The sequence below is a fragment of the Haliaeetus albicilla genome, chromosome 1, assembly GCF_947461875.1.
Source record: "Haliaeetus albicilla chromosome 1, bHalAlb1.1, whole genome shotgun sequence".
NCBI classification, from domain to species: domain Eukaryota; kingdom Metazoa; phylum Chordata; class Aves; order Accipitriformes; family Accipitridae; genus Haliaeetus; species Haliaeetus albicilla.
In genome coordinates, this window is record NC_091483.1 from 6,138,125 (window position 1) to 6,155,125 (window position 17,001).

General features: G+C 37.3%; 1 protein-coding gene across 35 annotated transcripts in view; it reads left to right on the forward strand.

Moving 5' to 3' along the window:
- The window catches only part of CAMK2D (calcium/calmodulin dependent protein kinase II delta), a 162,441-nt gene extending 145,978 nt beyond the window's left edge, over nucleotides 1–16,463 (forward strand). For 31 of the 35 annotated variants that reach the window (XM_069809929.1, XM_069809836.1, XM_069809996.1 and 28 more), the window contains 5 exons: nucleotides 6,743–6,818; nucleotides 7,991–8,085; nucleotides 9,349–9,577; nucleotides 13,822–13,871; nucleotides 14,414–16,463. In XM_069809929.1, coding sequence (XP_069666030.1) covers nucleotides 6,743–6,818; nucleotides 7,991–8,085; nucleotides 9,349–9,577; nucleotides 13,822–13,828 — 407 coding nt within the window. In that variant the 3' untranslated portion in view covers nucleotides 13,829–13,871; nucleotides 14,414–16,463. Of the gene's footprint in view, nucleotides 1–6,742; nucleotides 6,819–7,990; nucleotides 8,086–9,348; nucleotides 9,582–13,821; nucleotides 13,872–14,413 lie in introns of those variants that run through there. The other 4 variants (XM_069810156.1, XM_069811105.1, XM_069812397.1 and 1 more) reach the window with 2 other exon arrangements.
- Nucleotides 16,464–17,001: the final 538 nt, after the last annotated feature.

Here is a 17,001-nt window from a genome sequence, read left to right on the forward strand (position 1 = left end):
TACTCTCTTCCTCTTTTGTTTCAAACTTTGGTTGTTTTCAGGGTACAGAAATAACATTAGTGGCTGTATGCTTTCTATCTAATTGCTATTTGTTGGAACGGTGTTCAGATTAGAAATGAAGCTAGGTTCATCCATACTGTGCCATTGAATTTTAGCAGACCCATGTCACCTTGATAAGGACTGTACTGTTTTAAAATGATAGCACAATGGGTAGGATTTGTCTCCCCAGATTCAGACATCCTCCACAATGTAGATGCCTATATTTGAGCTAGTTGTCTAGAATCCATTTAGTCAACACAAATAGGTCAGATGAGTCACACTTGTCTTAAATACTTATTTTCGGATAGGATAAATTGTGCCCTCAAAGTGCTTATTTCTCTCCATTGACTGTAAGGGAGGGGGGTTGAGAGAAAAAACTCACTTGTCTGTACTTATACGTGTCCAAAATATTGCAAGATTAATGCAGTCTGATGTGTACCAAGATATGTACTTAAGAGTACTGAGTTGAAAAGTTTTAAGGTTTTTTTCCTTGAGAAACAACATGAGCATGTCATTTTAATCATCTTTGAGTTCGTGTGCTAATCTGTAAACAGGCTACTTCATTCTTCTGGAAAGGTGCTTTACTGCTTAGCAGGAATTTCATCACTATCTGTTTCAGAGCAAACAGTAGTAAGGGGTGTGCGGTTCCCTGATCTGGGTATTATTTGGAAGATGAAGGTGATTTGTCTTTGCTATGGATTTCACAGGCCCTGTTGCAAGTGCTGTCTGCACTGCGCTTATTTGATAAGCTATTTGCTGAAGAACCGAAAATACTGTTTTCATACTTTGCTAGTCCGATGACTGTTCCTAGGTTTATTTTGTGTTAAAAGAAATATGTCAAAGAACAGTAAAAAAAGTGTATTCCTACTTCTGTAAGCTCAGTGGGGGTAATTGATAACCATTCCAGTATAGTAATTACACAGTCAGTCATCTAGAGTATTGATAACAGTAGAAGGATACTCGCAATATCTGAATGAAGCATAAGGTGTTCTAAATTATCATTTTCAGAACAAAAATACTGGTGACAGTGTTGAAAAAATTCATGGGTAATGTGGTGGTCAATCAGTTACCAAAGATTCTTTTTTGTGTTTCACAAAACATGAAGTTTCTGGTACATGTATTTCTGAGGACTTCATTTTCACATATTTACAGCGCATTTTTATTCTGTGCTTTCTCTCTGCAATTAAAATACCAAAATATCCGTCGTTTCTGTGTGATTCTTGTAGACTGAGTTTACAAATGTTGCTTGGGGCTACAGGAAGGGAAGAAAAGCCCCATGTTTTTCTAGCCCTCCTAGAAAAACATTTTTGCTGTTGTTTTGTACTTTTTTTTTCCTGTGATACTTGATTTTACTAGCTGTGAGACTGCACCTTGTAGGTTTAAGGCATTTATAGTGTTAGAAGCTTTTTGAGTAAATGGTGTTCTTAATTATTTTGTGTTCTTTAGACACTAGTGTTAATGATGTTCTCTAATTATGAAGGATTATCCCCACTTTGGAGCTGAGTGGGGAAAAAGGTAGTGAAATACAGCTAGAAGTTAATAACTGATTTGAAGTTAACATATGTACTACAGCAGTGCTGCAGAAGTAATTTTAGCCAGTGTTAGAAAATGTTCTGGTTTGTTCTTTTCTTCTTATTTGGTCTTTTTATAGCTCCTCTTCATAATGTTTTTGTTTCAACTGCCTTTGTATTAGTCATATACCTACCCACTCGCCAAAGCAGGAGTCGTATTTTTTTGAACTGCTAGTATCTTAATACCTTAACTCACTGACCCTACAGGGGTAAAGGTTATATTTAGAGAGTAGGTCCATGGTCTTTTCTTTAATGTATTTACTTCATTGGTATTCTGAGCAAGGAATGTAAAATCTACCATCTTTTCCACACAAGTTTGCCATTTTATGGTAGCTTTCTGGTATACTGTCTGCGGTCTTTTTCATTATTTGTTTTTCAAGAAAACGGCTCAGCACCTTTGACTTCTTTTAACGATGTTCTTCCCTCACACCTCAGTTGTTTTAAAACCACCAAATGTATTTTTGCTAAGATTATATAATTTTATGCCATAGAAAGCCATTGCCATATTCTAAGACAGTATAGACGGGTCAGGCTTTAATTTTTCAATAGGCTCTTACCACACCCCCTAGAAAAAGTAGCTGAACCAGTTTTACCAGAATTCCATTGCCATTTTTGAGTTTTCCTCCTGTAAATAGAGTATTTTTGTCATTTATCAGACAGACACTTACATGGCATAAGACTAGATATAGTCCTTGCACTCTGAACACGTGACAGTATTTTAAAGGGAGAGAATGAGACAGCCGTAAAACAAGTAGCTCATAATGGCAAAGAAACCACGCATTTTGGTTCAGTCCAATTGTCTCATCACGCTGTGAGAGAGCGTACGGATCTCTGGCTGGCTTTAACCAAAGCTGAAGTACGTTATTTAGGAAGTTTTTACTGCACATCAAAAAAAAGTATAATAGCATAAAATTGCCACTGTACGTCGAACAGCATAATTCTCCTAGAATTCAATACAAGCAAAGTTTACTGTTGGATCAAAATAAAATATGAAAAAAATCAGATGAAAATGGTGATTGTAAGTGACAGTTATCTGACAGATGGGAACTGGCCAGATGCCTCTTCCCTAACGCCTCGCGTGTTCACTTGTTGTCCTTGTGTAGTTTGTAATGTCTATTTAGATGGAAAAAGAAACTGGAGGTTTGGAAGAGCATATGTTACATGGAGTCCATAAAATTTATAATGAAAAATTTGTAATTTTCTTACCACTTTAATAAGTGCTAGTTATTTCTGTCAGATGTTGTCTGCAATAGCAGGACCTTGTTCCTGTCCGTATCCATTTCACCTTAGTTCATCTTCAGTGCCCTCCCTATTGCGCTAAGGAGAAGCACAAGTATTTGACTTTATTCATGTGGCCACCAAGTCATGGCTACATTTTGCTTCCCAGTCTGTTTTCTGCTTGTTGTATTCCAGTTCTTCACTGTCTCCTTCCTCTTCCTTCCTCCGAGGCTAAACCTCGGCTTCCTAGACAATGTATTTATAGGCTGAAATACTTTTGGTCTCTATTTGTACTCTGTGTCCCTGCACTCACACGTGTACCTACACAGAAAGTATAAAATGCTAAGATAAAAAAGATCCCCCAAAACAATCAGTAGAAGGTTTGTGTAAAATCACAGTGGCTACTGAGATTTTTAATTATTCTTTGATATCTGATGTTACTGAATATTTCATACCGTCTTGTTCTTGACCATCTTTTTCTTGTAATGCTCATTCTTGATCTCACATGAGTAAGGGCTGAGAATGAGAGGACGGTTTTGCACACAGGATAAATCATTTCTGGAACTCCACCTTCTAAATTATGCTCCATCTCTGTCTTTGGCTTTTAGTCACTTTCTGCCAATGAGATTGCATATCAGATCACTAAATAGGAAGAAATCTAATTTTCTATTATGTGTGTAATTATTCATGTGTTGCTGAAAGGGAGGAGTAGCATAGTTGCTTTCATATACAGTTTCACGTGGTGCTTGTAATTTTGTAGAAAAAAAATGAGAAATGAGTTAGAAGGCAGATGATTTGGCAACATCTTTCTGTTCCTGACGGTCTGCATTATGAACCATGAAGTCTTTCCACAAGTACTGGAAGAACTGATGCTAGTGCTGGAGTTGGACAGTGATTGATTAGAGCCAGTGATACTGCCTTAATCTCCTTTACTTACTTTGCTGGCCTGTAGAGCTTCCTGATGGATGTGGTTTATATTCCATGGACAGGTCAGCAGACAGAGCTATAGTAGGTGTTAGTACTGCCCACAGAAACTTTGCTGGAACCATATTGGGTAATACTAGGTGGCTTCTATCAGAAGACCACATGAAAACGTGTGCTCTAGTGCAAATTTATTTTGGAAAAATAACCAAGAAAAAGATAAATTTGGCAATACGGTTCAATTTCTTCCTTCTGGATTGATGTTGAATTATATCTTGTAATGTAGTACAACATCAAAGGCATGATTGAAGCGTAACATTTTGATTGACCCAGAACAATTTTTTAAAATGTATGTTAGCAAAAATTTCCATTTGCATTCCAATTGAAATCAAGTCTCAAAATCTCAAAGATTTGCAGAAAGAAACTTTTGTCATTCACATTCGTTTAACTCATACTATTGAAGGCATGAATAGATGCCAGGGAGTCAGGTTACCATCCAACTAAATTGAGGTGTTGCACGCCATTTATTTAAGACAAAACAAAACACCTTTAATAAGCCTCTGGGCTTGGATCACAGAATGTTGTGTAATAGAATATATTCCGATATTCACTGTTGTTTGCTGTTCCTTGTCAGAGTATATATAACACGTAAGTTAACTGTGGGCTTCTTTTGGTAAAACTTCCAAAAAGAAATGACTGATGTTAGTGAAAAAGGGAATATTGCCAATTGTCTCTAGCCAAGTGAAAGTAAAATTACGTGTTCATGTGGTTTTATGTCTCTTGCGTGTGGAAACTGCAGTACTTTTGTAGACATTTTCATTGCTTACATTTACAATTATCTAATAACATGATCTCATGATTATGTAGCAGCTCATCAGAGATTTTTACCTCATTTTCCACTGTCTGATTTAATAGACTGCAATTTCCTAGTCTCTGATTGGAATGTGTTACCGGGCTATTTAATCAGACCCTTTAGTTTAGTTATACGTATATGAGATGTAGCATGCAAAACTTGTGATTTCATCACTGCATGAAGTCTGCATATTCTGGATTTCTTTTTGCCAGCCTTTTCTAACACTGCACCATTATTTCTTACTCAACCATCCTACCACTTGGCTTGTGCTGACAGTGCCATACAATGTCCACAGTTTGGTCTATGTCATTTAAACATATAACAATGGAGCCATTGCTGATCTGCAGTCAAAACATCTCTTCATTAAGACTCTTTGTTCTTTCCACAGTCTTTGTGTAAAATGAGGCAATTCATACTTGAAATAGACTGAAATAGTCTTACCCATCATGCTATCTAGTAGTCAAGAGCTACTCACAAAAAGCCTTGCTAGACCTTTATATACACTTTTTTCTCCATCATTTCTTTCCTTGCTGGTTTCTTTCTGGTGCTTTTATATATTAGGTATTCACTTACTAAAAGAGATGGTGGAGCATAAAATAAATTAAAAGGCTCTTTAACACCACGATGCCAGTTCTTTGCAGTACAGCATTGGAGACTTACATTCTGTCTATGCTCCCCAACGTTTTCTTTTCAAAGAAGAATGTGAGTGAGGTCAGTACTTTGGTTTTAACATTCCAAGCATATTTGCATGGGTGTTAATAGTCTAGTCCACCTGTAGGAGCGTGCAGGAGAATTACAACTGTTGCTTGCACAAGACAGCTACTTCAGCCTGGTTCCTTGCATTTCTTTTTATTTCAAGCTTGGTCTTTCAAATTGATTTTCTGAGTTTTCATAAGGAGTTGAATTAAGTTAAATCCTTACGAACATATCTGTAAAATCTCTCTCCCTTACCCATTTAGCATTAAACTCACAAAAAATCTGTATTTGAGAGCAGTGCCACTGTGGTTGAACTTCATCCGTATAAGGTTGAACTTTACCAAATGAGAAATGTACAGTGCAAAAATGTTAACATCTGTTCCTAAAAAGCCCCAAGTTTTTAAAAGTAGAAGTCAGTTTTCAAAGTGAATTCAGTAAGATCTTCCATCTTGATGAAGTCTCTTCAACTTTGCCCTCCTAGAGCAACTGGTATTGGTAATAACTGTACCACCATGCAGGAATTTGTTTACTCTGCACTGTTTTAGTGTAACTTGGATCAGCATTAACAAATACTGAACTGCGAGCTTATTTCTTGACTGACAGATAGAGGAGAAACTGTTTCACATACTATTGCCTTTGAAGCATATGCAAATACTGCTTGAGTTTGAATATTCTTACTAGAAATACATATTCTGCTTGTTTTTAATGAATTATTCTTCTGTTACTATTTAGCATTTATTAGTAGTCGTAGATGTACTGTACTATCACCAAGTGATCTAATTGAGGCTAATTGTAATACAGATCCGTTAAGCATTTTACAAGCAAAGGATAGGCATAATCACCGAAGTCAGAGGCGAAAGACACTGTGTTGTAATTAGACCTGTGTGGATGTGTATGCGTTATATGTAATCTGCAAGCTTTGCACCGGACAACCTTGATTATAGTCTTAGGGCCTAAATTCCTCTTTACTTAAATGTACACATTTGGCCAAAGCAAACATCACGTGTTACAAAGGTTCCTGAAAATCAGCATTAGACACTTAAAAGGTAAAGGCCCCATGTGTGTGTGAAACATTAGAGCATTGCTTGTAAAACAATAATCAGTTTCCTTTAATTTGAAGTTGAGTTGGGGTTTGGGTTTGCTTTGCTTTTTAAACAGCAGATCCTTCAGTGAAGGACAGAAGATACAAGCATGATAGGAAAGAGGATTGATCTTGACATGTGTTTAATTTCCTCGTGACTACAGGAGTACACTGAGGCCAAATCAGTGTAAAGCAGCAATATAACACCATGTCCTTTGGTCATAGAAAAGGAAGAAAAATGGCCATTGTGCCAGCTGAGGAATGACAGAATACCTTTGTTGCGGCTGTTCTTCTGACAGCCTTTCAGCTGTCACCTTCCACTTTGCCTTCCATTTTAAGAGTTGTATTTGTGTCTCTCTCTAGCTCGTAAGCAGGAGATTATCAAGGTTACTGAGCAGTTGATTGAAGCTATCAACAATGGGGACTTTGAAGCTTACACGTAAGTTTTCTCATTTCAGAGGGAGTGAGGAGAGTTGATGTATTGGAGACTGTATATTTATATCCGAGTGTGTGTGTGTCTGTATTTATGTGTTGTTGAAGTTCATTCTCAGATGCCCCCAAGAAACACAAGACATGTTCATTGCTGCTTTGCCCTGGCTTTATATGAGCCTTTACAAATGCCAGTTTCAGAGGAGCTGCTAGTATAAATCTAATGTACTACTCTGCCAAGACAGGACCATAATCCTGACTCAGAATATGCAGTGATCTCTCTTGGTGCATGAAAGTAAAGTCACGTTTGTGATTTAGAATCCAGAAACACAGTAGAAGCGTTTTTTAACAGAAATTTTGTATTGTATGTAGAGACTGATATTAGCTAGAATCCTTTTTGTACTTCAGAGCATGAAAGACCACATGGAATTTAGTCCACCAGCCTCTGCTGAGCACTATGCGAGAATTTGCTGGGGAAAAGTAGACCGCTTTCCCTCTCAGCTTTTCTCTGCAAAGACACAGTTCCATCACTGCTTCTCTTCTCTTTCTACCACAGAAAAAAAATTTACAAAAGTAGAGGAAAGCCCTTCTCAGCATTTCTTTTGGCCTCTTATGTTTCTCTGAGTGGATTCTATCCTGTTGCAGCACAAGCCTCACAGTTCAACAGTGACACTGCTTGTCCTGTTTAAAGGCTTGCCAGCACTAAACTTTTGTTTAGTATGATCACATTAAAACCTTTGTTGTACAAATGTCAAGTGGAAACTTATTTCAAATTCTTACCTAAATTTTGTCAGTTAAAAAAAAAATTAAATCTTGCTTAAATAATGATGTGAGACATTAAAAGTATCCTTTGGATTGCACAGAGGCAGTTTTCAGAGTCACAAGTAAAAATTCCTACTTGTAATACCATTGACTTGTGGAGCCTTCTTTGGCAGGCTTTTTTTTGGTCAAAAGATGGTTTATATGAAATCCAGTCCACCTAAAGTAAGCCGTCAAATTTACTAATTTAGGTGAAACCAGAACTCCATTACTTCTCCCCATTTAAGTTCTGTTCTTTTCCAGTGTGGTGGCACAGGTAAGTAACAAGTCTGAGGGGAATAAAGAAAAATTTAAAAAGTAATCTCTCCAAAGTTGTGTTGCATAACTGCATGTGTTTATTACAGAATTTCCTCTTTTCTGCAGAAAAATCTGTGATCCGGGCCTTACATCTTTTGAACCTGAAGCTTTGGGTAATCTAGTAGAAGGGATGGACTTTCACCGGTTTTACTTTGAAAATGGTAAACATTTCTTTTTCATATCTGTGAATCTTCATCTGTTCCTTGTGACTGTGTTTCTGCAGTCTAGTTAGCATTTTGGTTTGGGAGTTAATTGAGTTGGACAGGGGAAGGGAATTCTGCTCTACATGTTTTTCTGTCTGTTTTTGCTGTGCTCGTTCACACATCATAGGATACCTTGGAGAGTGGCGGAAAGTTTCAGGTATTTGGAAAGAGAAAGTCAAGATATATAAAAGAAAAAACAAACAAACCATAGATAAGTAATTCTCATACATTTTTTTTCTATTGGGGAAATGAGAAAACCATGCTGTGAGTGTACTTAAAAGAAAGGTCACTAAATCGTGTGATTGCAGTGATTGCAACTAACAGTCAGCACTTCTGGTTAGTATGTGATGTATTAGGGAAGACATTGTAGTCACTCAGTCTGTACTGCTGAGGATCTGATCGGCTGTCTTTTTTGTATTGGGGGGGTGTGTGTGTATATATGAAAACATCAATATATATATTTTTCATATATATATATATATGTATATATATTACAATCATGCCAGGTATAAGAAAGAAAAATTACCCATAGAGTAGATTTAATAAAGTTTTGGGGGATCGTGTAACGTAGGTAACCATTTTAGAGCAGACTTGACTCAACAGGAAATAAAATATTGTAAATGAAGATACCAGCTTATCCAGTAATTTTTGAGAAATGTCTGAGCATAAAATGGGATTATTGTATTCCTAAATTCTCTTCCATCTCCAAAACAGCTTTTTCCATATTTTTCCTTAAAATGTTTCCTTTCATTACTGCAGCTTTTTAGTTTTCATAGATATCAGCACTTAATAGAATATGTCACAAGAGTGAGTTAAAAGCTGAATTATTTTCACTGAAAATATTAAGTACAAATGTCAGTAGACATTAAATACAGCAGTGAAACTGAAGTATTGGGAAACTCAAGATGGTGGCCCCCATTTTATTTAATCCATGTATGCACATGGATTAAATAATATATACTATTAAACATTTGATTGGTTTCCTCATAGGAAAGGGGAAAACATACTTTATGCTGTGACTGTGCTCATTTCTACAGTGTACTTGAGCTAGTTGTCAGTCGTGATTACCAGTAAACAATAATTATTACTTTAATTATTACAATAATTATTACTTATCTGCTAAGCTTGAGATTCTTGTATTGTAAAATGGGGTGAGATTAGTTATTTTGGCCTACATAGAGAAAATTTAATTTATCCTCTATGTATGTGTTTGCTTCCTAGCTTTATCCAAAAGTAATAAGCCAATCCACACCATTATCCTCAATCCTCATGTCCACCTCGTGGGTGACGACGCTGCTTGCATTGCATATATACGGCTCACACAGTACATGGATGGAAGTGGGATGCCAAAGACTATGCAGTCAGAGGAAACACGGGTCTGGCACCGTCGTGATGGGAAGTGGCAGAACGTTCATTTTCACCGTTCAGGGTCACCAACAGTACCTATCAAGTAAGAAACAATTCAGATCACAAGCTTAAACTACATAGGTCAGATCAGATAGTCTAATAGCTGCTTTTGGCCTTAAAAACTATGAAACCATCCTCTTGATCGTACAATTTTTTGTGGTCATTTACCAAGTGTGTGTTCCATTCACTAGTGTGCATATAGCTGGTGCTAATGTTTTTAAAATAATGCTTTCTTTGTTGTTTTTTTCAACTGTGATGCCCACTGATCCAACTCAGTCCCTGAACTGACAGCTTGAAGAGCAGAAAAATGTTTTAATGTAGGTAGATAAGGCTTGATACAAGTCACACAAAATAGGATCGGAAAACCTGAAACAGAATTTCAGGAAAACCTGAAAAAATAAAAAGCAATAGGATACATGGAGCTGTTAGGGCTGATCGGAAAGTTTCCAGGAAAAAAGTATCACTGTTCTGAAAAACTGAAGTTTGAGTAATATTTGTTGCGATTTCCAGCCACCTCTACTTACTCAGGCCTAGTTATGTTCACTGCAAGTTGATTTTGAGCCAGTTTACGTATTTACTTTGTAAATTAAGCCATACAAGTACCTATCACATTCTTATCTCTTTTCCCACACTCTCTTTGCTTAACTGCTCAATAGTCACTGTCTGATAGTTATGACATCCGTGTGGGTCAGCCTCAGATCTCTCTTTCGTTCATTCGGGCATCTCTGCATGCCCTCTCATACCCTGGGAGTCATGCCATGGCTTAGCGCGCGCAAACCTGAATTCCTTGAGCCAGACTTTCAGCAGTGTAAATTACAGCACGCTTGTAGTTTCAATAGCAGGATAAAGAGTCACAGCTTCTTCAAGAGGTTCTGCTCAAGTCCTTTGCTTTTCTTCTGCTTGCAGCCTTCGCTAATGGTGCTGTGTCCCTCGGGGCCCAACCTCACTGACTTTTGGCTTAGGTTAGGCTGTTTCCAAATCAGGCAGCACTGGTATAGGCCGTGGTTTGCTCAGGTGCAAGCCCTCTTTGTAGGTTGTAATTCCATCTGTGTGAGGCGTCTTAATGTGGATAGTGGCTAAATTTCCTGGTGTGGATGTTAAGAGCTTAGATTTCATCCTTCAAACTTCATCATGACCCATATTTTACTTGCAACACTATTCTCCCATATGAAATAATACTAGATAAAGTAAGGAACATGACAGAATGAAGTGTTAAACATCAGTGGGGATGAAATTTTTAGTTGGGTTTTTTTTTTATTTTATTTAGGAAAAAAGTAATCAATTATCTAGTGATAACTATTGTATTTTATTTAAAGATGTGAAACCAATGGGAGCAGGAACCATGTTGTCCTTTGTTTTTCACATTCCAGCTGCACTGCCAGTGTTTCAACAGATAATATCGAAAGAGTAGTTACATTTTCTTGAAATGCAGTGTTATGCAGATTTTTGATGTTTTCATAGAGGACTGTTTTGTCAAGGGATCTGAGCTGGGTATGTGTAGAGTCAGAAAGCATAAGTGAAACAGGTTCACCTGTCCCAGTGCACACTGGACAGTAAGTGTTTATAGCAGAATGAAATCAATTGGACTAGAGAATTATTTGATCTTTTCTTTTGTTTGGTGTCCCGTCCCATCCCCCTGTCATCCCCCTGTTTTTTGAGAATGATTGGGGTGGGGGGGTCAATTTTTTTTTTATTTTTTTTTTTAATTTAACCATATTTACAGGAAACAATCCTAAAGAGAAAAGGTAATTTATAACACTCATTCTTACGCACCAAAACCAGAAGGCAACAAAATAGCCATCTTATTACTATTTTCATGGAATATTATAGAATTTGCCCAATAATTCTTGTGATAATTCTTTCAGTAATACTTCATAGAGCTACAAAGAATAGCTTCTGCAGCTTCTTTTTGAGGTGCAATGTTGTAACAGGAGCCTTAATACTTAGTTCACGTAACTTGTACCTGTGCGATGGGCTGCTGTGTGCTGTGACACATACTGCTCCTACGAACACTCGCCAGAGGTAGTTTCTCTGGAATATAAAGGACATGCAGTAGCTGCCGCAGAGCAACTCCTGGCCCTTCAGACTGCACGTCTCAAAGGAATGCAGTCATACATACAGAACTGAGATTTGCCTCTCAGAAGCTGTGCCATTATTTAGGACTTGTGTAATGTCAGTTCTTTACAGCTGCTCATGCTCTCTAATAGAGATAAGGATTTCTGATAAGGATGGCAGGAGAGGAAGCTGAGAGGTAATTTTTTTGAGAGTGCAGGGTTGCGTCTATGTCAGTGGGTGTTCTGAGCCTATGGGGTCAGACAGAGGAAATTTCAGGATTGCGAGAGGATATCCAAGCTGAAAAGGTCAGAGAAGGAGTAGTGGCTCAAAGCCTTAGAGCATGCCTAAGGCTTAAGGAGAGATGCTCTGAGCTTGCAACATAGCCCTAGATATGTAGCCCCCATGTAGCACTGGCAACAATATCACATAAATCCCTTACCTAACCCTCATCTTGAATTCAGAGCAGGTTTTTTGGACTTGCTCATATCACTCTTCTAAAATATCATTGGTCTGATGGTTAGAAACCTTACTTTCCAGAATTAATTTTAGTCGTTTTCAGTGTATCCTTGATTATTCTTATTTCATCGTTGTTCTCCTATACTGGGGATAGGTATGCAGACATGAGCTGTTTTATATGAAGGGTGATTAGGTTACTTCCCACCTTCTATTTTCATAGGATAAATAAACAATGCTAACTTGGTTGCCTTTTTTTGATAGGATCTCCATTTTCCTGGCTACCTTAATAGTTCTTCACTGTCTTTTCTGGTTTGAGGTTTGTCTTTTCATTAGCTTGGGTTCTTCTGAAATACTGTGTACACTTGTGGTCAGGGCTTTATTTAAATTCACAATGTCTTTCTTTTCCTTGTTGAGAACGCCACAACTGCTACGTTCTGGTGTGATTTTTGCACTTTTGTCATCTGCATCACATCAGCAGATCATCTAAGACACCCATGTATTTATCCTCAATTGTCATTTCCATCCAAAGAGTATATAGAAACTTTTGCTGACCGTGCAGCTTTGTACTTCCTATTATTACATGTGACATTTCTGGATTACCCAGCCCTCAAGATTACTTGGTTCTTCTTGCACAATACTCCTGTTTTCCTTTGTATTTATAGTGCCTTCCCTCTAAGTGTAAGTATACTATGTGAGATCAATCCTATTGCTTGTGCTCAGGTCATTGGCAAAGACTAGTGAGTCTCCTTTAGGCTGATAGTTCCCTGTTCAGCCCAAGCATTGTCATGTGTCTTTTAGTTATTTTACATATTCTTTCTTTAATCCCCATCTGCTCAGGTTTAACTGGTGGATTCCCATGTAGCGCCATGCTAGAACTTGCCTTCTATAACCCATCCTGACCATTTTTTAGACTGCCTTGAACTTCACCTTTACTTTTCCCAGTCAGAGCAGCAGTGTACCAATAACTCCATTTTGGAAAACTACAGAAGAAATTTAATTAAAATGGTGTTCTAGATTATGATTCCGTTTTTTTTTTTCTCGTATTTGAAATGTATACAGTCTGCAGCTATTTATTTAATTATTGCCAATACACAGCAGTTAATAATGGCATTTCCACAATAAAAAAGTATCTTACACACAAAGTCTGAAGAAGAATTTCAAATCTAATAAACTTGCAAAAGCAATTATAGCTGTGATCTGCTTTTGCAAACGCCGTATCCTAGATGATGTCAAATAGTTGCTGCAAGCACAGTAGCTTGTTTGTTTTCAGAACTATGGTAAGGAGTGTGCATAAGTCTAAGGAAAGAACTGAACTCTTTGGTAGTTACAGGTATATGGAAATGTTTCCTTATGCAGACAATTTATTTGGAAAAGAATATGAGCACAAATGTATCTTTAGTTTACAAATAAGTTTTATTTGTAGTTTTTGCTGCAAGTCAGACAAGACAAACTTTGGTTTCTGTCTTGTCCTTTGCTTCTCTCTGAGTGATATGACTGATGGTAGGAAATTTTTTTCTGTATTCCATGTTCTTAAGAACTTGTGGTAACGTGTTTCTGCAGAACTGTGTCTGCATATACACATAGAGTGGACCTGCATGATGTGGGCAGTCAAAGGGCTATTGGATCTAAAACTGACTCCCAAACCTAAATTCAGACCTGAGGCTCCCAGGCTTATAGTCCCTCACTTATCACACCTTACACCTTCTTATACTTTCATAAGTTAAATACTGAACAGCGGGAAGACTTAAGTAAAGAGTTTGTTCTGTGTTTGTACAGTGCCTAGCACAGCGGGATCCCAATCATGACTTCGGCCCCTAGATGCTACGGTAATACAAATGATATTATAAGCTGAGTTAGTTAACTACTTGCTTACGTGTTCCTTTCCTTTCGTTTTCTCTTTGTGTATGGCTCTAGCATGTCTTGCATGTAAATGACATCTGATTCCTCCTTGTTACTTGATTCGATTTTTGTATGAGAATCTCAGTCCGTGGCAGTGTCTGTAATGTACGTGCTGAGGAAGTAAGTTAAACTCAGAGACTCACATCTGAATTCTGCCCTCCTTCCTTTAAGAAATCGGTTAAGGCACTTTTGCTTCCTGCCTCTGTTTCCTTTTTTATTTTAACAGCCTCTCTGGCATGTTGTAAAGATGGAGAAATGTCTGTAAAGTGTTTTGAAAAATAAAAGCATGCTTTGCCTGAGCGTTGGGGTTTCCCCCCCCCCTCCCTGGTTTTCTTCACAAAGTTGTGTTAAATGATCTTGAGATTTTTTTTTAATAGTATTGGCTAACACATGAGCATGTATTGTTATCTGGTAGTGGTGTTACTTCAGTAATTGCAATCTGTTGTTTTTTTTTTCTCCTTCCTCGTAGCTAAAAATATCAGCGGTGCCGCTCTTGCATTTTCTGTACCCAACGCACCTGGTTGATTACCATCTTGGCCATCCCGTTCTCTTCATGCATGTTTCTGAGTGCATGAAGTTGTGAAGGTTCTTCATGTAACACATTTGTGATGCACCATGTTGCTGTATATTCCATCTGTACACTGTTAACATTTCAATGAAGGTAATGTTCCATGCAAATAGAGAACAACAAGGCATAAAAGACAAAAATAATATTTGCTGGACAGCAGTAGATACAGAACACATTTGTCACTTTCTCCATTTATGCCAAGTTTTGACAGACAACTTTAAAAATTATCCTGTTTATTAAAAAAAAAAAGAAAAAAAAAAAAGAAAAAGTACATTTTACCCTCTTTTTTTAAGAACTGTTTTTTGAATCCTCCTTTTGCCCTGAGTCCCAGGGTTTTGCTTTGGTTCTGGTAGGAATGGTTAGGATTTCCGCTGGCAGCTCCGTTACTGTAAAACAGATTTTTATTACAGCATGTAGATGGACGAAATCACTGATAAATGTGGAAGTGATAATATCTTGGCTTTATACCAGCTGAAGCCTTCTTAGTTTATTAGTCTGTGTAAACTGGAAAACTTTCATCATTTGCTGGCTTCGTCAATTCAGAATTAACTGTCAATGTTCCGGTGAGCCAGCAGCTTCTTTTTTTTCTTTTCAGTCTTTACCTTTGCTTTCTTACTATGCTAATTGAAAATTTCTGTTGGATGATTAAGCAAAACTAAAAATTGTAAGGAACTAACTGGTGATTGAGGAGCAGATTTTGAGGATTAAAATGAAAGAATAGAGAAAGGTTTTTAATCGCTTTTAGGTGTACTGTAAATTTTTTAAGGAGGCTTTAAAAAATACGGAATTTTGGCTCAGCTATAGACCAGTTGTGTGGTTAATATACTCGAGAAATATTAGGCCTTAAAAGCTTAGTATGAAGAGTTTACTTACTTTACACTGCTGCTGTTGCTTCTCTGGAAATGTATTATGGATACACCGGTTTTCTAAGAAGATTGTAACACTTTACCACAGATTTGTTTCTCCCCTCTCTTCCCCCTCAATCTGCTCTTGGTTTCTTAAAATCCTTGTGCAGCGTACAGTATCAAGGACAACAATCTTTGCAGCATTACCAACTTGGTTTGGCCCCTGATCCGTTGCTGCGAACGCCTGTACGCTGCACAGGGAATGCTCTCGGTGTCAGTTCAGAACACAAGCTTTGTGATAGGGACTGTACTTGCTTCCCTTATGTTGCTGTGAAAATACATCCTTGCAAGCATTTAGGTTTGTTCCCTTCCTTTTTTAATAGAAAAATACAGGGATCGGTTATTTCTTTTTTTTCTTTTGTTAATTGTTCTGTTACCAACAGGGCTAACTGTTTTCTGCAGCGCTGTATAGTGCATGATATCTCAATCAATATTCTTTTTAGCGGTTAAAAATTTACAACTCGGCAGCCTGGAGTTTTTAAAATGGGAACCCTTCCTAATTTGTATCATTTCACCTTTCTGTGTTGATTACTAATCAAAAGCAGTTCTTAAACATTTTGATGTTGTTACTAGTGGATGTATGGTAGATGGATTTAAGCTTCTCTGATAATTACTACATGATTTTAAACAATATATATTTAAAATAAGCATCTACAATAAATGTGTTGAGCCATATTAACCTGCCAATGGGATCTGTGAAAAAAGTAATGGCCTCATTTTTTTTCTCATTAATTTCTTTACTTTTTTTTGTGAAGCGGCTATAAGTGGCATAACTGTATTTAAAATTAACAAATTAGGTGTAGGGTGGTTTTTTTTTTTATACTTGTAACATAGCATGTGGTGTTGACGTATTACTGTAGACCAAGTTTGTCTTCCACACCAAGACGTGAGGAAATTGTGATTTGTTCTCTCCACCACAATTGAATTATACACTTCTGTCATTTTGGAACACTGCAGTTTACCATGGGACACAGTGTACATATTTCTTGCCATAATGGTAAATGATTGATATATTTAAGGATTAATAAATTTGTGATTTCTGCTGACATTGTGCTTGTGTTTTAATTTCCCAATTAATTGTGATTTTTGCATTGGAAAATGTGTGGTGTCTGTTTGAATTAAGAAGTCAGAGACACAGATGCAGTTTCTTACGAGCCAAATTTGCAGTTTGAAAATACAAGTGTTTGCTTTCGTTGTCTTTTGGTTAGTTCTGGACTGCCTTTCCTGAGGACCCAATTGCACAGCATTTATGCTGGACTTTATTGATAGATTTTGTTTTTATAAGTGCATATTTAGAAATGTTTTAGGTAGTCTGCACATTTCTGTAGCTCCCTTACTGTGTTTCATATGCTTAGCCTGTAATACAAGATTCTGTAAGAGCAGTTACTGTATGTTTAGCATTGCAAACTGTAAAACGCATTAAGTTCATAAATAATTAGCACTTAAAATAACGTAGCAGTTTAAAAGCTTTCATATACATCTGTAGTGATTTTAGGCTCTTATGCTATGCTGAGCCCCAACTGAGAATAGTCCTTTATACCAGCAGAAAAGAAGGACCGAGGGGGCGGAGGAGAGGAGACAACT